At 37.7% G+C, this 24631-nt stretch overlaps 1 protein-coding gene across 1 annotated transcript in view; it reads right to left on the reverse strand.

Moving 5' to 3' along the window:
• Positions 1 to 5898: 5898 nt before the first annotated feature.
• The window catches only part of LOC121860911 (kinesin-like protein KIF7), a 72619-nt gene continuing 53886 nt past the window's right edge, over positions 5899 to 24631 (reverse strand). Inside the window, exons 16-23 of the mRNA XM_042358286.1 lie at positions 24474 to 24627; positions 22992 to 23177; positions 17333 to 17473; positions 13586 to 13738; positions 12836 to 12967; positions 10038 to 10191; positions 6902 to 7042; positions 5899 to 6597 (exon numbers count right to left, since the gene is read on the reverse strand). Of these exons, the coding sequence (XP_042214220.1) occupies positions 6344 to 6597; positions 6902 to 7042; positions 10038 to 10191; positions 12836 to 12967; positions 13586 to 13738; positions 17333 to 17473; positions 22992 to 23177; positions 24474 to 24627 (1315 nt within the window). The 3' untranslated portion in view covers positions 5899 to 6343. The remainder of the gene's footprint in view (positions 6598 to 6901; positions 7043 to 10037; positions 10192 to 12835; positions 12968 to 13585; positions 13739 to 17332; positions 17474 to 22991; positions 23178 to 24473; positions 24628 to 24631) is intronic.

Raw genomic sequence — 24631 nt, forward strand, 5'->3', positions numbered from 1 at the left:
TGTACTGTATACAGGTTTCTCATTTTCAAGCAGCCATCAGCTAAATTGTCATGTACTTTTGAAGGTGAGTCATGTAGTGCATAGTTTACAGTGCTGATGTTTGTCTGCTACGCATTAATATTCTCCATCTAGTGAAAGAACAGTAATTGCCCATTTCATAAAAATTTAATTACAAATACCGTACTGTATTACATTTGTACCTTCAGTACTTCCTCCCCATCTTAGTACTTTTCTTTACCCTGTTACAGTGTAGTACAGTACTATTCTTTCACACAATATGAGAAGGCTGGATGAACACCTCATAGGTGGCAGAAATGCATGGCAATGGTCCTTAAGCGAGAAAATCTGAAACCATGTCCTGTGGTCCAATGTGAAACCTTGTCTAGTGTAAATTGCATGCGGTGTTCAGCCACTAACATGCGGTATCATTGAAATTTATACACCACCTGGAACCGATGCTGCTATCCCATTAATTGCAGTGATAAATAGGATCACACTCAAGATACTGCCCTGAATATGTGGTGCTGATATTTCTATGGCAATGCAGACCCTAAAAGTGCGATGTCCCAAGAACTGACCTATTATTGGTGGTAAATTTCCCTGTAATCCAAATTTGTCAAGCTACTTATTTAAGCATGCAGAATCTCCAAGCTGTGTTGTTTGCTTTGTCTAGGTAAAAAAAAAATGCAGATGAGATGCTGGCTATGAGCAAAACCCTCACAGACAGTGGACTCAAGACAAACAAGAGCATCTGTTGTAAAATGCATTTTCCAGAAGCCAGATTGATATGGTGAAGGAAGGGCATTCTTCTAGGTAGTATACTAAGAAGTGTGAGTTGACCATCTTTTCAAACAGCTTGCTGATACAGGTCAGAGCTATGGGGCAATAAGCTAGCGGGTGAAGACCTTCTTTTCAAGTCTTCTTGAAAGGCAGGACAGTAGCCTCCCGCCCCGAGGGTAGGAAGGCAACCTCTCATCAGATCCCGTTATATAGCTCCAATAGAAAGCTCTGTGCCTCAACTTCATGATGGCAGAGTATTGAAAATGGGATATCATCAGGCCTTGGTGATGTATCTCCAGTGAGTGAGTGGGTGGTTCTTATTTCTTTCATTGAGAACATGATGCTCTATGTCTCACCATGTCCCACTCCAAAATCCAGGGCCTGTGATTTCTCTACTCGACATACCCGCTTGAACTCTGGAGATCGAGCTGCCATAAACACCCCTGCAAATGCTGTGCCAAAAAGCTCAGCAACTTCTTGAGGGGTGGTAACTGAGCTGCCATCATTGGCCCTGAGAACTGGGGGAGGATTAGATGAAAACTAACCTGCAATTTTCTGCACACTTTTCCATACCTGAGACAATTTTTTTTTTTCATTGATAGAGGAGACATAAGAAGAAAAAGACTGGCGATGAGCATATCTTTAAAACTCGACAAGCTTGGGCTGTGGCCTGTTTGTATGCCACATGATAAAATTCTGCCCTATGACACCAGTAGCGACCATAAGCTCTGCGCCATTCAACAACTGCCTGCCTGCATTCCTCCGACCACCAAAGAACAGGCCAGCAAGCTACACGACCAGAGGTCCAAGTAATGGAGCAGTGACCAGCCCATTGGAGGAGACTGGCTAAGTATTCATCCACTTCATCTACGGAGGGAAATTCTTCAATGCTTCTGTCTACCTTCGCTAGACCTTTGAACAAGTCCCAGTCCACCTTGTCTAACCGCCAACGGGAAACTGTGGTGTCGGGAGGACTTCCAGGGAGGAAAGTAGGATAGGGTAGTGGTCACTTCCTCAAAGTCCAGTAGAGAGTTTGCTGAGCACAATGAGAGATCTATGGCTGTAGTCGTGTTGGTCTGGACATGATAGTGGGTGACATCACCAGTACAGTACCTATTTATAATATACCAAGGTCCATTTCTTCAATGATCGAAGTTATCAAGTCATCCCTTGAATTAATTATTGTATCACCCTAGAGGGTATGCTTTCCATTACCGTAAGATCACCAAGAAGGAAGTTGATGAATTTATGAAACCAAATCCTTCCTGGCAATTGGTGTACTGGGTGGCAGGTAAATGGAGCATATGGTATATGTACGTTGGAGGTGAATCTCGCAACCTGTCGCCTGCAACGAGGAAGTGATGGATAATGGGCTATATAGGGTACACCACAATTGTCCTAGATAAGGATGACTGTGCCCATGATGTGTCTGTTATGGATTTTCAGGAGACAAATGCATATAAGTGAGAATTTGCTCAGGAGCAACTCGAGCTCCCCAGTTTGGGAAACCTTTCCCCTCCCTCCGAGGAGGGGAGGAAAGGTGGCCAAGCCTCCGATAGTGGAGAGGGGAACTTTCTGCTGACTCATACCACCCAACTACCATACTTCACTGAAGGAGAGGATTCTTATGAATTTATAGAATTTAGATCATTAGATTAATTTCTTTTCCATCAAATATGGAGTTGTAATTATAAAAATTAGTGTAGTACAAATAATCCAGTCCCCCATCTATCATCAGGTTGAGACAGACAAGGGAGGGACAGTTCCACACAAGGAATATAGAGGAATAAAATTGAACTCCCCTTAAAACTTATACAGTGTTACCCCGCCTAACGCGGTTTCACTTAGCGCGTTTTATCATATCGCGGTGCCTCGCCAGAGCTGAACTTTCACTTAACACGGATTTTTTCATCATATACGCGGTGAGTGTCCGGCTCGAGACGCTATTTTTAGATTTGCCCCACCCTCCACCCTGCCTGTTTTAGCTCATAAAATTCATACAAATTACCCGGCAGAATATAATTTACATTGCTGGAATTCTTATAATTTGGTGATCATTTTGAATATAAACATCATATATTTTGCATTAGACATAAAATTTTTAGATAAAATTTTTAATCTGAGTAAGTATGTTATCTTTTGTGCAAAATATATGACGTTTATATTCAAAATATTCCTGGTCTTACAAGGAATCCAGCAATGTCAATTATATTATCCTAACTTTAATCTGAGGTATTATTTAATACAAAATGTTAAAATCTAAATTTTTCACCCCACATCTCTTGAAGGGAGGATTGGTGGGGGGTGGGGGGGAGGGTTGGGACTGACCGCGCGGTTGGAAGAGGGGGGGAGGGCAAGGTGGGGTACTTTGATTGACAGATAGTGTCCTGAAGATTATTTTTTTTTTTATTAACTGAAGATATATGTTTTAGCTCATAAAATTCATACAAACTACCCGGTCAGAATATAATTTACATTGTTGGAATTCTTATAATTTGATGATCATTTTGAATATAAACATCATATATTTTGCATTAGACATACAAATCTTAGATAAAATTTTTAATCTGAGTAAGTATGTTATCTTTTGTGCAAAATATATGACATTTATATTCAAAATATTCCTGGTCTTACAAGGAATCCAGCAATGTCAATTGTATTATCCTAACTTTAGTTTGAGGTATTATTTATTAAAATTTAGTGGTTTTCCCCCACAAATTTCTCAGAGAGGGAAGAGCCGGCAGTGTTGTGTGAGAAGAGAGGGAGGGAGTTGAGTCCATTATTTGAATGGACATTAACTTGGTGACTGTATTTCTCTATTTCTCTTAAGTATTAATTGTGTGCATGTACCATCATAAAATTAAGATGTTATTTTTACTACAACATAGTTATGTGTCTTCAAAAAGTGGAGTTTGGGGGTCAGGCCGGTTTCTATTGGAATTAATCCCATATGTTCTGTTGTTCACTTAACGCGGATTTCACTTAACACGGGACCCTCTGGGTTCTATTGACCGCGTTAAGGGGACAACTGTAATTTTTTTGTGACCTCCAATTGACGCACGATCTATGAAGGGTACAAATCATAAAGAACGTTTTGGTATTACATGGGTAACTACAATATCTGTTAGCTGGTACTCTCCAATGGACGGAATTGAAATTTGCTCGGAATTTTTCCAGAAAAATTCTCAATTCCGGGTTTTTTTTTACAATTTGTGATGTGCAGTGCTGTACATTACTGAACCAGAACAAAATCAGCCAAGAAGAGTGTTATTAAAGCAGTGTTAAGAACATAAAAAGTGATTACACTTATGCATATTATACTGTAGGAAACACTAAAGCACCTGAGCTTTTGTCTATATTAAAGACATCTTCAGGTCATAAAACCCACTAATCCCTCACCCCAACAATGGGTGACCTGATATTGTATCAGGTCAGGTCAGTAACATGACCCACTTATCCCCACCCAGCCTTCATAGAAAGTGTTAAAACGTGATAACAGTTACGTATTACATTCAGCCGAGTGAACAGTGTGTGCTTATTCTAGGCTGAAGACAACAGGATTTGTTGGTGAGTACAGTACTGTATATACATCGTACTGTAGTAGTAGTAAACATTATTTTGTTTGCAGTATTAACAATATTGTACGTGTAAAGTGGCATTTGTGTAAATAACTACAACTCCTGCAAGATGAGTCGTTTAGACTCTGGAAAATGGTCTTTGCTGTAACAGCTCCATTCATGCCTGTGTCATAGATTTTTTTTTTTAATATATTTATTTCACCAAACTTTTAGATAAAGTATTCGGGATTATTTGGGTGAAAAAAAAATGGTGTATAAATTAATTAGAATTGATTTTATTGTCTCTGGTATCAACATTTCTTATGTGTTTGATTTTTTTTTTTTTACAAACGTTTGGAAATCCCATCATTATCATGTCGAAATATTTTGTTTGAAGGATATCTTATTGAAAATGTTTCAAGAGAATTTATTCAGGAACATTATGGTATCAAATTAATCTCTTAACCCAATTAGAAGTTTAGAATGAATGCTGTGAGGGAAGGAGAGCGTGAAGGGTCCATTGGAGGGTAAATGTGACCCCCCCCCCCCCACCCCACACAGAGTTGCCTCTCATTCATTGCTTGTCACCAACTCCTACCTCATTCATGATACAATTTTGATTATTTGTTGTTCATTAATTAGTAAAGATACATTATTGTAATAATCTGTGCCATACCTTCATTTACAATACAGTACTATATATCTCACAGGGTAAATTTTGTTATCAGAAATGCATTTCCATATATGCAATGGTACCAAATTAATTTATCTAACACAATCAGAGCAGATGTTGTGAATAAAAGTTTATACACCTTTTCGCCAACAGCCTCGTTTCTCAAAATACCTTGGCTTTCGTCTTTATTCAAGACATCTTCAGGTCATGAGACCCACTAATCCCCCACCCAACAACGGGTGACCACCTGACATTGCATCAGGTCAGGTCAGTTACATGAGACCTATTAATCCCCCACATCTCTGTGCAGGTGGAAAATACCAGTCTTCGCTTCATTCATGCGGCACCTCGCATGCCCGTATCATATAGTTTTAGTTTTTATATTTAACCAAACTTTTACATAACTATTCAGGATTATTCTAGTACAGTGATATCCCCGTTAGCCGGAACAATTGGTGCAGAGCACTTCCGGGAATGAGAGATTTCCGGGTAACAAGACGACTCTCTCAAAGCCGGAAAAAAATCTCTCATTTCCGGAATTTTCCGGGTAATGGAAAATTTTTCACAAAAGTTCCAGAAATTGCCTATTACATCATCTTTCGAACCCGGAAAAATATCCCTCGCCCCCGTATTTTTTCGGGAAACGCTAAGGTTTTCTCGGAATTTCCAGAAAATGCGCTTGATTTTCATCTCTCAAACCCGGAAAAAAACTTCCCCATTTCTGGAATTTTCTGGGTATCGGGAAAACTTTCTTTGAATTTTCCAGAAAATGTACCCTTCGGAAAATTGTTCCCAAAGCCGGAATTTTTCCGAAAATTCCGGCTTTGGGAATGATTCTCTGAGAAAATTTCAATTCCGGCTATCGGAGTGTTCCGGATTTGAGGGATTCCGGCTAATGGAGATATTACTAGAAATGGAATTTTTAACTTAATTAGAACTGCTCTTACAAACTCCGGTAGTTTAGACTCTTCGAAAACTTTCCCCGGTACCCAGAAACATTCTGAGGGGCTAGTGTATATCTGTGCAAGCTGCGTAGTTTAGACTCTCGGAACTTTTCCCAGTAACCGGAAAAAATTCTGGGGATAAAGAATGTTTCAGGGTTTGTGAAAGTCGTCTGGATACCCGGACGTCTCCCATCCCCGGAAGTGCTCTGCACCAATTGTTCCTGCTAACTGGATATCACTGTACAGTAATAGTATCTATCTTTTGATATGCTATCTTTGGCTGACTTATTTGTTTGTTACTAAAAATAATAGTTATTTAAGATATAAAGAATAAAACACTACCGGTTCTACCATTATATTATCACTTGTTTATCTGTTATAATTTTCATCTATCTGGATTCCAAACTGTTTTTTGTTTTCCCTTGTCTGTCTGATTTTTGTTGTATAATGATCTTGTTTTTCTCTCTAGTAACTTTAGTTTGTGGCACTGGATGTTTAGCAGCCTGTTCTGCAGCTTGCATCCGGGTCCTTCTTGGTAAAATTGGCGCAGGAGGATGAGAGGGTATGAGTGGGTGACGCCGGGTAGTAAAAGGACCTGCTTCTGGGTGACCTGAAGCAGTAGCAAAGGGCTGTGATGATTGACCTGAAAGAAAATAGAATAGAAAGTTCATAGTGTAAAGGCTTTAGTACACTACTGTACAGCACCTTAACGGTAGTGTAATTACTTAACTTTTTAACATGGTTCAGTTACTTGGTTTGTGGGAATAATTATATTTTATTTATTTTTTCATGAAATAACATTTTCAAATGACATTTTAACTTAAATCAGATGGTTAAGACAAAGGACCTGAAGTATAATAATATTTTTATTCTTACACCTTTGTATAATAAAACTTTACTGTCTCATTGCTATTTATTAATAGTTTTAAGCTTTCTTAGTAACTCACCTGCCTGTTCATCCCTGAATCTATCATTTCGGGCATCTTCACTATACTGTCGTAGCTTGGCCTTTAAGTCTCGGCTTAGCTTCTTATAATAAAATAATTGCTTTTCCATTTCTCGTAAACGGAATTCATGAGCACCTGATCCTGTAAAAGAAATTATATTTTATCAAAGATGTTTTTATTTTTTTTTTTTTTTTTACAAAACAAAATTTATTGGTGAAAGATAGTGAGTATGAAAGTCAGTAAGAGCGGGGTTTGTTTTCAAAGGAAATCATTTATAATAGTAATATTACAGTACAGTACTTTCAGCAGAAAGTAACTGGGAATGACAGGTAAATTTTGGAGTTAGAATTTGGCTGGTTCAGGGCTACCGTATTCATATACTTGTATGTAACACATGAAGAGTTGGTCCCACAGTTTCCAATATTGACCAAAGCTTCCAATACATTAGAGAACAACAACAAGGCAGGTGATCTGAAACCTGAAGCTTCAAAGAACATGGATGTGAGTCTCCCATAGTGATGTTCTTTAAAGTTTAACCTCCAGATCACACTTGACTCTTAAGCCATCAAGTAGGAGAGATGCATATACAGTACACTTGAACTCCTCTAATTTGCTTTTCACAATTTTGAGGTCAAATTACTCGGCAATTTTTTGACATTGAAACCCAAATGTCTGAATTCCACAGAAATTGTATAATTTACCCACGAATCTGACAAAGTGAAGCAAGTGGTCCCTTGTGGAAGAAAACCGCCTCAGTCACAGTCCTTGAGGTATGCTTTGTCTGATTGTCCTTGTAAAGGTGGGAGTCGAGCAAGGGGAATAAATCTTTGTTTTATACAGAAATACTTCTAATTTTTGCCTAACTCCCCATGTGTTTTTCGAGCGCATATCTAAGAAAGCGGAATTTTGGAGAGATGTGAAATTTTTAGTCCACAATTCATATCCCTCAAATGAATTTCCCCGGGTGAATTTCCTTGAAAATGGTGCTTTGAGGGATGTGAATTTTTTGGCCCAAAATGTATAGCCCTGAAACAACTGTTTTCCATCAGCACTTCCCTTGCAGCTGCAGTTTGAATGACTGTATACAAATGCTGGCATTAATGATGAAGTTTTAAAACCACTTCCCTATTTAAGATAAAAAACAAAAAGAAAATTGAATGAACAATGGCTAAACTGCTGAATACTGTGCTGGTATCCCTTGTTGAACAATTGGGATGCATTTCTTAAAAACCAAAACCCAAATGGCAATGCAGTAATTATTTTTATTACCTGTATTATTTTATTTATTCTTCACATTTACTGTGATTGCAAAGTGCTTTCGCTCTGTTTTGTGACAAGTGATTTCGCTCTGTTTTGTGACAAGTGATTTCACTCTGTTTTTTGTGACAAGTGCTTTTGCTCTGTTTTTGTGACTGAAGTGAGCAGTGTAACTTTGAAAATGTCTAGCAAACTGTTGCTGAAGGCTCCTACGTCTTTGGAAAGCTAAGGCACCCAAGAAAACCGTGTCTCTGGAGGTGATGCAACCAGGCTTGTTCTTAATGATGTGGCAAGTCTTGTTTATTTATTTTATTAGTGTAAAAAAAAATTGTCAGTGATAGATGTATGTGTCACACTGGCTGGGAATGTATCTCATTGAACCCCATGTTATATTGAACTCTATTTGCAATGGGATTTTCGGGAACGTAACCCCATCATAAATCGGGATACTGTACGTGTACCATACTAGGAAACAGCCCTATCAATCAGTTTCCTAGCCCCCATGAGTAGTGACATTGCCACTTGAGCAAAGAAGGCATGGTAGGGGGTAGCATCACACCTGAAAGCAACTATACCATATGATGAAATTCCAAATGTACTGTACACAAAATAAAGATTAAATGAGAAAAAAGATAAACGTGTCAGATTCAAAATGAAAAACATAATAATATCCCAAAGTCATAGCCAGAAATCAATGTTTTAAATTGTGAAACAGAAATAAGACAAAGGAAGGTACTGTACAGTCAAAGACAAAATTTGTGTCCAGAAAATTGGTGAAAACATCTCGCGAATGGCGAACCATTCGACACACGCTTCCCCGTATCATCGGAACAGTTGGATCAGGCTTGCCAACTGCCAGGATGTAGTCGTGGCATGGCTTTCAATATGGTTATTTAGATGTATGTGATCATCGGACAGAATGCGGATATGACTTTTGTCTTTGACTGTACAGCAAGTTCTTGTTATTCGTATGATTTCCATTCGCAAAAGTTATGTGAATTAAAGCAGCAAATTTTCCCATATAAACCAATGTAATAAGGGGGCTTAGGTTCCATAGCAGTCTATTTAGCTTACATTTGTTAGTTAATCTGATGTAAAAAGCACAGAAACACATATTAATCATATAAATATTGTACAGTTACAAATAAAAAACATTTTAATCATATTATAAATGTACTGTGCAATAATAAAGAAAAGTTACTGATATCCACAGCTCACATGGGTACACTCGGGTTAACAAATGACTGTTAATGTATCCCACAGCAAGGAAATACTTGCACAGTGGAGCAGCATTATGATAGCAGACCACCACCCAGCACTACTGTACATTTCAAATAAGACATCTTGAGTGTGAACTACTGCAGCAGGACACAGTTGTTCACACTCAAGGAGTTATAATGTGTTAAAAAGTGTTTGAAATAATGGAATTAGTGTTTAAATGAGAAAAGAAGGTGTTTTAAGAATTGTTTACTTTATTCTATTCCTCTCGGGTCATTTGTCTATAACATACCTACAGTACTGTATCCTCACTACTGATGGTGTAAGAACATTAAATAAGTTTTTTAAGGTTTCATGAATAAATAGCAAACAAAAATAGTGGAATTGTCGAGGCACGAATATGAAATACTTGAATAATCCAAGATACTGTACGTGTATAACCCAGTTCGGCGTACGGATAACGATATTTGGGTGGTAAAAACTGCTATACGTATAACCGAGTATACGAGTACCAGATATAGGAGTAACACGGACTCTCTGTCCACAAATAATTGTATTGCCAAGAGGGGTATCCATAACTATAGTGAAAAAGGTGAGCAGAGTAGAGAGGCTGAATAAAAAGAGCTTATTAATTTTGTTAGTACAAAACAAAACTTTATACCTGAGGAGTCATCGTTGAATTGTCGTAACAATGTAGATATTTTTTGTTGGTAATCACGCTGCTGTGATGTAATACGTCTCTCCATCTCCAAACTGGCTTGTTGGTATGCTGCCTTCAAGTCACTTATATACCTTGACTGTTCCTCATACTGGTTCTAGTTGTACAAAAAGTGAATTAATTGATCCTGCTGGGAAATAATTGATTTTTTAATATAAACAGAGAAATTTATTCCCACCATTACAGACAGACAGACCCTTCTACCTATACTCTTACACTCAAAACCAATTTCATTCACCATTACTGAGTACAGTACAAGTACAGTACATACAATGAGAAAATGCTTACATACTAAAAACAAAAGACTGAACTTTACTACACACCAATCATGCCATCACACACCAACTAATTATTTATCTCAATATATTTTATTTTGTAATTAGTCTAAGTTTTAGAGGCACTGATCTACACTGTTTGGATGCTGTTAGCTGGGGTGAACAAGGATACAAAAGCCAGTGCTCAGATAATAATCTTTCATAATGATTTGCCAGGACTGTTGAGTGTACAAATTTTTAATCCAGTGGGGTGGGGCTTGTTGAGTCAGTACTGCACTAGTGGAGGACCTGGACTTATAAGTGACTACTGTACCATCCCACAGACCACCTGGTCAACAATGGGTGAGAGACCCACCACCACCACGGCCAGATGATCTTAACAAGCTGGGTGGCACTAATTATGATATTCTACAACAAACAGAAGGTTGAACTTAATTTCTTTCTTTATACAAGACATATATTACAGGTATCAATCCTGAAATAATCCCAATTACAGTCCAGTACTGCATTAGACCAATCTACACCTACAGAACATATTTGGTCTCAAGGTAGTTCCTGTGAGGGTAGATTTCAATTCATCTTGTGGTGAGGTAACATAGAGGGGTGGATTTTAAACAGATCACACACATTTTGTATTATAATTTAAAGAGCCATGGACCAGCAAAACAAGGATTAGGATTTTTTTTTATAAAATTGGAACAAATGTACATCAGAATATATGAAACAAGGCTTCCAACTACATGTACAGTCAACCCTTGAAGATTCGGACCCTGTAAATCCGGATTTCGGAAGATTTGGACAAGAAAATTTTGGGTTCTGGGCTAAGAAGCCTCCCTAAGAAGAATTTGCAAAACAGAACAAAGAATATTTTAGGCCCGTGGGCACTGACTGACCGGGAGGTAGGAAACAAACAGCTTTGTTTGTGGGAATATTTCATTCACTCGAGTAATAATACAATGTTTCTTATGTTATCGTAGGTAAATGCATGGTTTATATAAGTTGCTTAACACTTGGCCTGTCATAGTTTTCAAATTAGACTAAAACATATGTATTTCGACCGTACTATTGGCAGCGGGTGCGGGTAAGAGGAGTGAATCATGTGACTGCTAGTAACGTGTCGTCTGCACTTAACTCCTCCCTCCCTGCCATATTTCACTGGATTTACTGTTATTATTAGTGTTTACTAATATAATAGTGATTAATCATGGCATTGTAGTCAGGTTAGACTCATCACTGTAACCACCAGGCGACTGGGCCAAGCTGTGAGGTATTATGGTTGTTTTTCAACTCATATTTTCGGGTAGATACACGTAACTTTCTTCATTTATTTTTACTCGGTTACATGCATACACCATCCTAAATACATATTATGAAAAAAGTAAAAGAAATAATTGTTCTAAGGGCAAACCTGTACTCAAATGTTCTAAGTTAATTACAAAAATTTTTGTCTGGTGCAAACTATGGGATGTTTGTACTCAAATTAATCACTAACTTACAAAAATTACAGCAATGTAAGCTATATTCTGCCAAGTCAATTCATTGACATTTCATAAGTGAAAAATTTAAACTTCCTCAATTTGGCTGATAACCACGCACTTGGTAACCTTCCTGCCTGGCTGTCAACACCTTCCCTCAACCCCCCCACCCAGGGTGAATAATTTTAGGCTTTAAGTTTTGATCTTCTAAAATGTCACATACTAGACATAGCCGAATACAGTATAACTTACATTGCTGGAATCTTTGCAAGATAGTGATTAATTTGGGTATAAACATCACATAGTTTGCACAAGAGATTAAAAAAAATTAGTCCTTTAGTGTAGTACATTTGAGTACAAAGTGAGTACAGTAATATCTTGCTCAAAATTTTGGCTTTTTCACAGGAAAAAGTCTGTATAACTAACCCCAGTGGTCAGGAAAAAATGTACTGTATTTTTTGTTTTGTTTTTTATACCATTATTTATAGTTTTTATACATTTAGTACATTTGTCGGAAGATTAAAAAAAATCGGCTTTTTCGGACAGGTGATCCCCCTTTTAGTCCGGATCTTTAAGGGTTCGCTGTATTACCATCCATCCACTTCATGCATGATATGGATAGAGGGAAACAAACTCAAGAGTGGGACAACACCATAACGTAGAAAGTGACAGTAAAAGGCTAAAATTACTCACATCCTCAGCTTGCAAAATGAAGTACTTTAAGATATAAAGTACAGTACATCCTTACACTACTACCACCTAAGCTTATACATCACTAATGTTCTTAATCAACCATGAAACAAGTCAAGACCAGTGTAGCTCCATACCACATGTAACACTAACACACACAGGTGGCTTACAACGATCACACTTATGTAATATCTGGTACAGTACTGTACTTAAAATAAATAAGTTTGGCAACAGCAACATGTTATATTTTTTTAACCAATGTGTTTAAACTTATAAACAGTTCAACAAACAATGATCTTACCTCAAGATCTGAAAACATAATCTCCTGCTTCCTGAACTCAATTCGAAGATCTATCACCTTATTGAAATACTTGACTAGAAGGGACCGGGTTTCCTCTGGACACAGATTCATTAGTCTCTCCATAAGGTTATCCTGGCAAGTAAAACTTGTGTTATTAATATCTCTGAAACGAAAGTTTGGTAAATCCTACCACAGGTACAGTAAAATACTATTTTTATGAGGTGACTTGGGATCCATCTCATTATGTACAGTATAAGAATTTTCCTTAACTCTTTCAGCTTGGGTAACCTACTGCATATATATATATATATATATATATATATATATAGAGTGATCAATTTGGGTTTAGTCTAGGCCAGGACACTTGTGTGCCCTTCCCTAGTCCACCCAGTAGGTCGAGGGTTCGATTCCATTGCTGGTGAGGTCGTTGATTATATGTTCAAAGTCCGCGTGTTATATGGACTAAAAATGAAATATATATATATATATATATATATATATATATATATATATATATATATATATATATATATATATATATATATATATATATATATATATATATATATATATATATATATATATATATATATATATATATATATATATATATATATATGTATATATATGTATATATATGTATGTATGTATGTATGTATGTATGTATGTATGTATGTATGTATATATATATATATATATATATATATATATATATAATTTTTTTTTTTTTTTTTTTTCTTGTTAACATACCTGATTGAGAAGTTTGGCATGACATTTCAGCTCTCTCGTCCGCCCGCATATCACCTCATTCTTGTACTCAATGGCAGCATCCACAGCTTCTATGGCCTCATCCAGTTCCAACAGTCGCCGCTCCTCCCCAGACCCCACTCCTCTTCCATGACTCTGAAAATTATTACCTTTTATATACAGTCAACCCTCGCTTTACGCGGTCCCAAATTACGCATTTACGCTGTACCCTGCCAGAACCGGAATTCCCACTTTACGCGGTGCATCTACTCATATACGCAGGTGAAGTGTAATTTTTTTAATTTAGCTCATAAAATTCATACAAATTATCCGGCCAGAATATAATTTACATTGCTGGAATTCTTACAATTTGATGATCATTTTGAATATAAGCATCATAGATTTTGCATTAGACATACAAATTTTAGATCTAATGCAAGTATTTTGTTTACTCAGAGCAAATATGTTATCTTTTGTGCAAAATATATGGTGTGTATATTCAAAATATTTCTGGTCTTGCAAGGAATCCCGCTATACTGCCAGACTGGGAGTCACTAATACTAAGGGTAAATACTTAACTCTAATCTTAATTTCTAAGGGTCGCTGCCACCAGACCCCCTCTGGACAGCATGTAGCTCGTTAGGTAGCATGCAGCGTGGACTAGGCATTGGGTTAGGTTTTCCATTGACCAGATCGATAAGGGGAAAGAAGGGTGAAACCATAACATGTCTTAATTAATTTATTCCTTATAAAGCATACTGGTAAAAAACGAACAATTGAATGGGTCTTCCTCAGAAGAACAACGAAAATGTTGGTTACCCAGATGGGCGCCAGACGTCTTACATTAATGGCGTGTCATCCACATAATTATTGCATAACAATCTGTGACCACCTTACCTCGGTCATTCCTTCTTACACTATCCCTTAACACATCAGACTGCTCCACCTGTATGGAATATAGCACCGTCGGTTATCATACATAGTAGCACCATCTCAACACACATGTGGGTAAAGACGAGGGCTTCACCCAGAGACATACCAGTACTATTTCTACGCCTGGTATTATAGGTCGCTCCAAGTGACGACCGCAGAGTTTCTCACGGTCTCCTTATTTGTGACTACTCATTTGGAGTGGTGTGCTGGAAATCCACAGGTTCACAGTGGATTGGCATAGCTGGGAGTAGTCACCACCTGTTGGGACGCTCATAGGGATAATGGCTGCCGGGCAGCAAGGCACTCCGACCGCATGGAACCTGAGGTGACGGTAGAACGGAGGGTACTCAGAAATAATGCCTGACGGGCGGTTATCACACCCCCTAACATTACTATTACACTTATATATCAGGCAAAGCTTTAAACTGTAATAACTTCTATATAAGCCTTAATTATAGGTCGGGATATAGCCCGATAGGACACTGACCTGAGGTGACGGTAGAACGGAGGTTACTGAGGGCAGTGCCCTGCCGCTCGTCACCACGTTGGCCTACAGTTTCCAATCTTTAATTTTTACTTTTATTTCTTACGGTTCTCACCTGAACACTTTTCGGTATATTGTCACTCATGTCGTATAAACACATATTTTAATCCTAAATTACACACTAAGGTAAGGTCTTGGTTTGCTAGTTCGTGGGAAAATTCATTGGGTTATAATATCAACGCGGCACACCCGATGCGGGTACATGACGCGCCTTAAAACAAAGGCTGAATGTTCATGGCGGGGGTGTATCAACTTCACTTAAAACTGTAATGAGGGATCCTCCTCTCACACATTGCACTATTTGAACACAGACATAAGATTCTCTGATCACTGTACCTGTCGTGGGTATATGTCACGTGAGGATACGAGGTGTACTAAGTTCATACCGACGCATACAAGAGTATTTCCTTTCAAGTATAGTTTCTGGGTCACTTCCAACACCTCACATAGTTCTGATACATTTATCCTTTTTCCAGATCATTGTTCTCATGTATTTTCATATGATATCTGTGGAAGTTATGTTCGCTACACGTTCACAGACGTAAATAGTATGACCTTCAAACCCTGATCCACACTTAGTCCTACAGTACACTAGTCCGGCTCAACTGGACTTTAACATTCATCTTATGGATACCCTGAGTTCTCCTTAATGCTATGAATACATACAATTAATATGATATAACTGTACCTGGGTACAATACAACACATGGTCTAGTAACATTGAGTAGGTGAGTTATCCTTTAACAATGTTTCCCGTTTTCTGAGATTTTACAAGCGCGGTGGATTTGAATGTTATATAGCGTAATATGAATTAAATGGGGTTTTTAGGAATGACAATGATGTGCGCAGTACACAGCAATGTCAATTATATTATCCTAACTTTAGTCTGAGGTATTATTTATTACTAAAAAGGTAAATATTCTGGTTTCTCCCACACATTTTTCTGGTAGGGAGGGTTGGTGGGGGGTGGGGGGGAGGGAGGGACCGACCGACCATCTGGCGCGGTTGGAAGAGGGGGGGAGGCAAGGTGGGGTACTTTTTTTTATTAACTGAAGATATTTGTTTTAGCTCATAAAATTTATACAAATTACCCGGCCAGAATATAATTTACATTGCTGGAATTCTTACAATTTGATGATCATTTTGAATATAAACATCATAGATTTTGCATTAGACATACAAATTTTAGATCTACTCTTAAGTATTTTGTTTACTCTGAGTAAATATGTTATCTATTGTGCAAAATATACGACATTTATATTCAAAATATTCCTGGTCTTACAAGGAATCCAGCAATGTCAATTATATTATCCTAACTTTAGTTTGAGGTATTATTTATTACTATACCTTAAAATCTAGTGGTTTTTCCCCCAAACATTTCTCAGAGAGGGAAGAGCCAGGAGTGTGAGAAGAGGGGGAGGGAGTTGAGTCCATTATTTGAATGGACATTAACTTGGCGACTGTATTTCTCTATTTCTCTTAAGTATTAATTGTGTGCATGTACCATCATAAAATTAAGATGTTATTTTTACTAGAACATAGGTATTGTGTCGGAAAAAGTGGAGTTTGGGGGTCAGCCGGTCTCTATTTCATTTAATCCCATATGTTATGTTGTTCACTTTACGCGTTTCTCGCTTTACGCGGGCCTCCGTGGGTTCAATTGACCGCTTAAAGTGAGGGTTCACTGTACTTTGTTGTCAATTCATGAGTCAAATCTGTCACACCTAAGTTCCTTGGCCTCCCTTCATTCTTGAATGTCTACACTATACGTAGGCCTACACTATAAAATATAATTTGGATAATAAAATGAGATCAAATGGATTGATCTGACATATTCCGATGACAAGCATGGCAGTAAGACACAGAATGATGCCCAGCTTATCGTTTACATTGACTATTAACGTGATCATCTGCTCAAATTCAAAAGTGTTAGTGAGAACATTAGAACTATGGGAGAAGTAGAGGAGTTGATGTTCTCCCCATTATTAATTTGTTCTTTTGCTATAGTCACTCAGCAACACTTTGTCATTTCATTTACACCATCAAACTGGATCTTTGGATCTATTTGTCACCCCCCCCCGTGGTCGTGTGTGTTTAATGCAGTTATGCACCTCACTTTGGGTACATTACTGAACTGTGGGGTACATGCACATCTGTAGAAATTTGGATCCACAAGAGATTAATTACCAAAAATGACATCATATAGATAAAACTTGTGTGTTATGAATTGAGGATAACACAGAACAGGTTATGAACACAACGGAAAAGCTTACCCGGTGGATCCTGCGGTCCAGTTTCTGTCTGCGCATCATGAGAGAATCTCGAGCGTCCCGCAGGTGTGAGATCTCCTCACGAAGGTCAGACTCTCGACGCTCCAACACACTACTAGTGGCTTCCTCATCACTAACACCAGACTGTAAATATAACAAGGAAATGATTCTTTTGTTTTAATAACAGTGAGATAATGTTGACATAGCCACTTCTTGACCTTGTCAGTCCTAGGCTCTGCATAATTTTCTCCCCCCCACAACCTCATACTTTCTGAAGAAAAAAATTAAAAACAAAAAGTTAATTATCTCTTACTATCAGAGGACTTACCTTATATGTCCTAGAACACCAAGAAGTGCACTATAGGACTTATACCTGGTACAACCTGGTGTAATGTACAGTACTGCTGGAACACCCATATCCCACTGGTCTTATTACTATTCATATTTATTTCCCATGTGTGTTAGGGTGAGCATTGATATGGTATGTTGGGGCGATTATGGTGGTGTGTTGGAGGTCATTTTATTCAAATTTCTACAGCTGACAATAATCCCCACATACATCCTGCCTCAAGCTCATCACTGGTGCCTCCTGCTGACAGTTGTCAGGGCTACGAGTCTCACAGGTAAAATTACACATGAGGGAAAAAAGTTTGAGATGAGACATGCATCAGAGGATGTAACCCCAGCAGCACCAGGGAGTTTGCTGACTAATGTGAAGAGGAACTTTGCAAAGATTGTGCAGTTGAGGTCAGAAGCAAATTTAAGACACCACAGAATTTGACAAAGTCTAGAACTTGTCATTGATATTGCCCTGACTGCAAGATGAAAGCTAACAAGGCTATTGCAGACAGTAAGGGAGAGATACTTACAGTGAAAATAGAGGAAACTGGAACCTTATTGGTTAGCAAACTAGAGCAAGTTGAAAAAGAGATCCTCTTTAAGACTAAAGAAGTAGGTGATAGTATGGAGGTGATAGTTAAGAGAAGCTATGCTCAGGTTGTGGCAGGGACACAGAATGTGACTGAGAGGAGTGTGGGATCTGAACAGGTCTTGTAGTAGCAAGGAGCTCTAAGAATGTTGAAATGATTACAGCCAGTACTAATACAGTATAGGAAAGATGTAGAGTGAGTATGGAGACCCTGAGAGTCAGTCAGATGAAGCTGAAAGTGGGAAACACATGACAAGATGAAATTTCTTAGTATTTGTACAGAGGCTCTAAATTTGTCTGCTGCCCCTAACAAAATGAGTAGGCTAAGGAAAAGGTAGGAGAATAAGCCCTGTCCTCTCCCACCATGAAGGAGGATTATTGTAATCACACTATACTGTACTGTACAGTATATATCCTCTACACACTAGCCTACACTATCCACTTTGCTATGTACAGTATACAGTATAGTACTGTACATATGGTACTTTTGCACTTACTGAATTGAATGTACAGTACAGTATACATAACTGTAATCTCTTTTTATGTCTTAACACTGTTTTGATGGTCTTCTTGGCTGATTATATGCTGGTACAGTAATGTACAGTACTGGACAACACAGATCGTATGTGAAAACAGCAGTGAGCGAATGAACAAGCTCGTATAATGGCAGCAGACAATGAACTAAAAGTGTCATGATGCTAGAGTTTGAGGAGATAGTCTGCAAGATACATAAGCCAAAAATAGGCATGCAGTCACATAACAGTAATGGCCAATCATAGCTCATGAACGCTTTGAACCTATCCACCCATACACCCGGCACGCATCCCTGCGTCGGAAACATGATACAAACTTGAACATCTCGTGTACACTAACACTTTCCTCAACAAGAGAGCAGAGTTTGAAACTCTACTCAAGACCCATCAACCTGACCTATAGTAATAGGTGTTGTGTGTTGTGGAACCGTTGTATAAGAACAGGAGGATTGACTCGTTTATGAACCTCTTGTTGGCAACTTGCAAGAGGGGTGTGGTTATTTATGCTAGATAGGACCTAAGAGCCAGCCAGGTGTGGGTGCATGGGGAAGATTTTTTAAAGAATTGAAATGGTGTAAAATTAAACTGAAGGGGGGGGAGACTTACTCATTGTTGGATATATTCATAGATCCCCAAATTACATTTTATTAAACCAAGGGAATTTATGAGCCTTAATTGACAATGCAACGGCCCTCAACTCTAGCCATGGATGACTTTAACTATGGCGACATTGATTGAAGGAATGAAATTTAACCAAATTATTTCAACAATCCTAAAACTCTTTTTATACAAACTCAGAGAGACGATTTCCTATTCCAACATGCTAAAGACCCAATTCACCAGGGAGGGGAACAAACGCTAAAGCCACTGGAATTCATGATAACTAACAATGAGGTTAGCCCTGCTGGCACCAATAATCATGAGATGTCCTTCAGATTTAACTGATACTTGGTTCATGATAAGAGCTGACCAAGGTTTAAATATTACAGTGGCAATTATGACAGGATGAGGGAGATGATGAGGAGTATTGACTGGCCCAAGTCACTGAGAAACAAGATTGCAGATACAGTACTACCATGATTATCATAGCCAGTAAAGTGAACTACAATATTTTATTGATAAATATATACTGTACTGTACCCAAGACTAAACCCACTGGCTCCACGACTACAAGGAAATGATTACACATGAACCATGTGACGGGTAACAAAGTTAAGAAAAAAATCTTGAATTTAACACTTCCATGCATGATGATGTGATTCGTGTCATATTCATGATAAAACCAACTTCAGTGACGCAAATCGAGTCGCCAAACTTTAAAAAATATGCCAAAAATTAAGTTTTCAACAGAGTTGTGTCAAATTTTGATGTGTCATAGTAGCAAGTAAGTTCTATCAATAAACTAATTGGTAACTCTCAAGGAAGGGAAGACCAGAAGTTAAATGAGCAGTATTATCTCAGCAGTCAGACCATGAGTGTGAGCTGCGTCCATTTAAATTTCTATAATTCCGTTCTGGCTGCCTCAACTTCTGGATTACAGTGCTTACCCTATTTCCCGAAATAATTTATTTTTAGTGTTAGAGAAGTGAAGTGATGGTTGTGTGATGTAATATTTTTTTTCATATTTACAGGGAAAGTGTTCAGTTTTTAAAAGCTGTTACCATACTAGGCTATACAACCTCTTTATAGTAACCATGTCTTGAAAAAAGTCTCTGAAAGAGGATGATTTTCTAGACTTTCATGAATTTTATTAGCATCATTCTTTTCATTATAGTGTTGGCTACAAGATGCAATATAATTTATATAGATATAAAACATAGGTACAAAAATAATAAAAAATAAAAAAAAAAGTTTTTATCATTTGAGAATCAGTTTTTTGCTATTTTCTAAAAAACTATTGGTCATATCAGAAATCTGATTACTGCATTGGAAAGCTCATAAAAATCTGCTTCTAACAGTGTAAAGTATTTAAAAAGTTGACTCAGACAATTTTGAGCTAGGAGGTTGTGAATGTATTAGTGTGTATTTTTTTCTTGTGTTTATTAAAAGTGACAAAAAATAGCTATATACTTGTATTATTCTTTTTTTTGGGCTTTGTTGCAGAGCAATCAGTTACAAAGCCAAATATATAGGGTTTATGCCAATAAAAACAAGTTAAAATGGGAGGAAAATTGGTAAAGCAAAACAATTTATTCACCATATTTCGCCTGCCCTGGGGGCCTCAGAGATGTGATCTTGGAACTGGAAAACTTAAAACTTATCTAGTGCACGAGAGGGTTAAAGAGATGGGTCGTAACAAATGATGAGCAGGACAGAAGGCTGTATGCCAGGAACCAAGTCAAGTCAGAGTATAGAAGGCCTGAAAAAGAGTTCCAGAGGCAGATTGCAAATGAGCCCAAGTCAAACCCTTAGGCTTTCTATCTCCACAAAATCAAAATCAAATATACATGTGGGAAAACCACACGAGTCTTGAAGATGGTAATTACACAGACTCAGATGAGGACAAAGCAGAGATGTTAAATAATTATTTATCTCTGTGTTCACAGGAGTGAACAATATCCCTTTTTTTATGCAAGAGCAACCAATTTCATGTAGAATGTACAGTACAGTAAAGTGCAGTATGTAGTTGGTTTCATATGAAAAAAAAATGTGAACACTCTATCCAAAGAAAATAAAGATAGAGTACAGTGCCAGAAGGTCACAAACAGCTCTGTGTGTGGGAGGGGATGATGCTGTGGTACACGAGCATTAATGTATATTGTACGGTACTGTACATACTGTATATAGAACTAACCTTACCTTAATTATTTCCTCTGAGCACATTTTATTAGAAAAGATATAAATATTAATATATTTCATAACTTACTACTGTACAATTGTGTCATTTCAAATTAACATTGTTCTGAAATTTTCAAATTTGCACACTGCTGTCATTACATTGAGTTACTTCCATACACTTTCCTCCACCATATCAGGTGAGTGTTACATTATATTAATTTCAACACATCTTATTTCTATGCATAAATAAGGCTTTGTTGAACTTACTGTACTTTGTTATTTAATAAGAAAATTAAAAATAAATATTTGCTCATCAGGTGCTTCTGTTAGCTTACAGCCTGCCACCACTAACTCCTATTTATTAACCTAAGTGTTGTTTGCCTTTGATAAATGTGTAATGATTTGACACTCTATACAGAAGTGTTTAGAGCTCTGGTTAACAGTTACAAAAAAGAAAATGACCAAGATAACATCACAAGCATTACTATATACAGTACTGTGTGTCTGTCTATATACTGTACACCATGACCAAGTCACCACTTAAATGAGTCATCACAAAATTCTTTTACCCCCTATGGTAACTATTAATACTATACACTTGAGGTGCTCTGATACTTTATACTAAGGGTACTCAATTGACAGACCGCGGTCCGAATCCGGGCCGCAGTTAGCTTTAGTGAGGACCCCAGCATCTCTCTCTCTCCCAAGAGAAGAACTTTATTTTCTTATATGCACATCAGTAATTATCAGTATTTTCAAATTATATCCTATTTTCAATTAATTGACTTAAATGATACACGACACATTTTTTACTGCAATCGTGCTTACATTTTTTTTGCTCATAATTGCGTTTTCTGTGGTACATGTTATAGGAAAATGTAATACCACATCCAAGTTGTGTTTATAATTTTGGCGACTTTGGCTGACAGAAAAGCAGCTAATTTTTCCTGTTATTCTGAGAGCGCACATCACTCAAACTAATGTGAGTTTCAACAGTAGAAGATCCTCGATAAATCAGACTAATTGGGGCAGACCCGTCTGAAAAATACAAAAGTAAAAAAAAAAAAACGAATATGGGGGGAGGGGGGGGATAACACTGCCGATCCGAACTGTTTAAAGAAAATCAGGTGTTGTTATGTTATTACTGTACTTCAACAATTAAGGTCTTTAAGTGTATAACAAGGTTATTAAAAGAATATTACATCAACAATAAAAAAAATGAAACAGAACTCTCTGGGTTGAAAATCAGACATGTTGTGAAGTGCACTTCAATATTGCTTCCAGCATAAGGGGGAATCTGACCCTTAAACCCCCATCCACTCAAGAGGTATGTTTACACCTTCACGATATTGCAGAAGTCATGTAAGTCTCCGGCTATAATATAATATCCTACACTAAAATGCAGCCTGCAGTGTTTACTCACTTGAGCACTAGGCCTTGAAATCTGAAGACGCAACTTTTCTTTATGCATGCGTTCCCTTTGTTTGAGTGCTTCTTCCCTTTGCTCCACTTCATTCTGTAATTGTTGTGTTGCTTCCCTTAAACGCAGGATTCTGTCTTCCTCCTCTGCCAACCAACCACGGTCACTTTCTGACTCACCTTCTCCTTGCTAAAATAAAGAATAAATAAAATAATAATTCTGGAAGAAGTCCCATTTTAAAGCCTAAGAGAAACAAGAACATGTGTCTCATATATTCATGCTTTTACCGACCACCAGGCAAACCCTCGACTAGAACAGGTGACCATTATGATGCCTCTCCCATTAAAAACCAAGATCTTGGAGAGGGCCTGAAAGACGAAGGTTTACAACTTAAGGTTGAGAGCTAGGCAGATCTAGGTGCCACAACAGCTCAAGCAAAAAATAGAACTCCAATTCTACTGAAGACCTGCACCTCATAAGAGAAGTACAGTAACTGTAAACTACAACAAGGAATTAATAATGAATCTTTACAATCTCCTCAACAGTCTAACATTCTTACATTATCTCCTCATGCCTCCCTGAGATTCCTGCCAAAGACCAGCCACCCCTTTGAAGAATAGAATTCAAGAATATGTCTCTCAGGAAAGCCCCAGAGACAATCTTGGCCGAAAATGTGGTAAACTGGTTGACAGCACTCCTAATTTTGGCTACGTGCCTCTTGATATCACATACACTGCCCTGCCTAACCTTGCAGCTATCACATCATTTGCTTTACTTAGTTTCTACAGTACGGTTAACATCTTCAGCAACAAAGCTACACGTCTACTGAGCTGATGTATGGCAGCAAGACCTAAAATCACTGGAGAGTTTTTGCCGGTGTAGTCTCCATTCCATCCTTCCTGACACCAACTGTATGAGAACTGAGGCCAACATAGTAGACAACCACAGTGTATATCAACATTGTATATGGCCACAAGTCCTGTATTTCTGCTGGTAACAACACGTACACCACAGCTGGCTGCCTCCGCTGAGCGGCTTGCCCCAGCCAGTGACGTCACAACCAATCACAGAGCTTTTTGCAGTCACCTGACTTTTTAGAAACTTTAACCCTTATTTTTTACACTTTTTGGCCTAATTTATTTTAAAATATCATTACCATGGTGAATTGAAGCATTTTTTTACCCATTGTCCTGCCATCTTATGAAAAAATTCCGACAGGCAACTCGTCCATTATCATGAATCATAAAACTAATGACGATAATAGCCATTTCATACATGATGATTCATTGTTGCTATTCTCACGTTTATCACCCAGCCCCTAATAGAAACCTTTATCATTGACTTGACTCATAATGGTGTGACTACAATCTGCCAATCTATGCAATATTCATATCATAGCTAAAATAATAATAATAATAATAATAATAATAATAATAATAATAATAATAATAATAATAATAATAATAACAAATATCTTCTTTTTACCTTCAAACGTATCTCTAGATCCCTCATGCGTCGTTGGTCTATTATTATCTGCTGTTCAAGTTCTTCCTTACGTTGTGTCTCTTCCCTCAGGCGGGTTTGAAGTTCCTCTTGCTGCCTCCTCATCTCCCTCACACTACCCTCAAGTTCTGCAACCCTGT

Source organism: Homarus americanus, unplaced genomic scaffold (assembly GCF_018991925.1).
Source record: "Homarus americanus isolate GMGI-L3 unplaced genomic scaffold, GMGI_Hamer_2.0 scaffold52806, whole genome shotgun sequence".
NCBI classification, from domain to species: Eukaryota; Metazoa; Arthropoda; class Malacostraca; order Decapoda; family Nephropidae; genus Homarus; species Homarus americanus.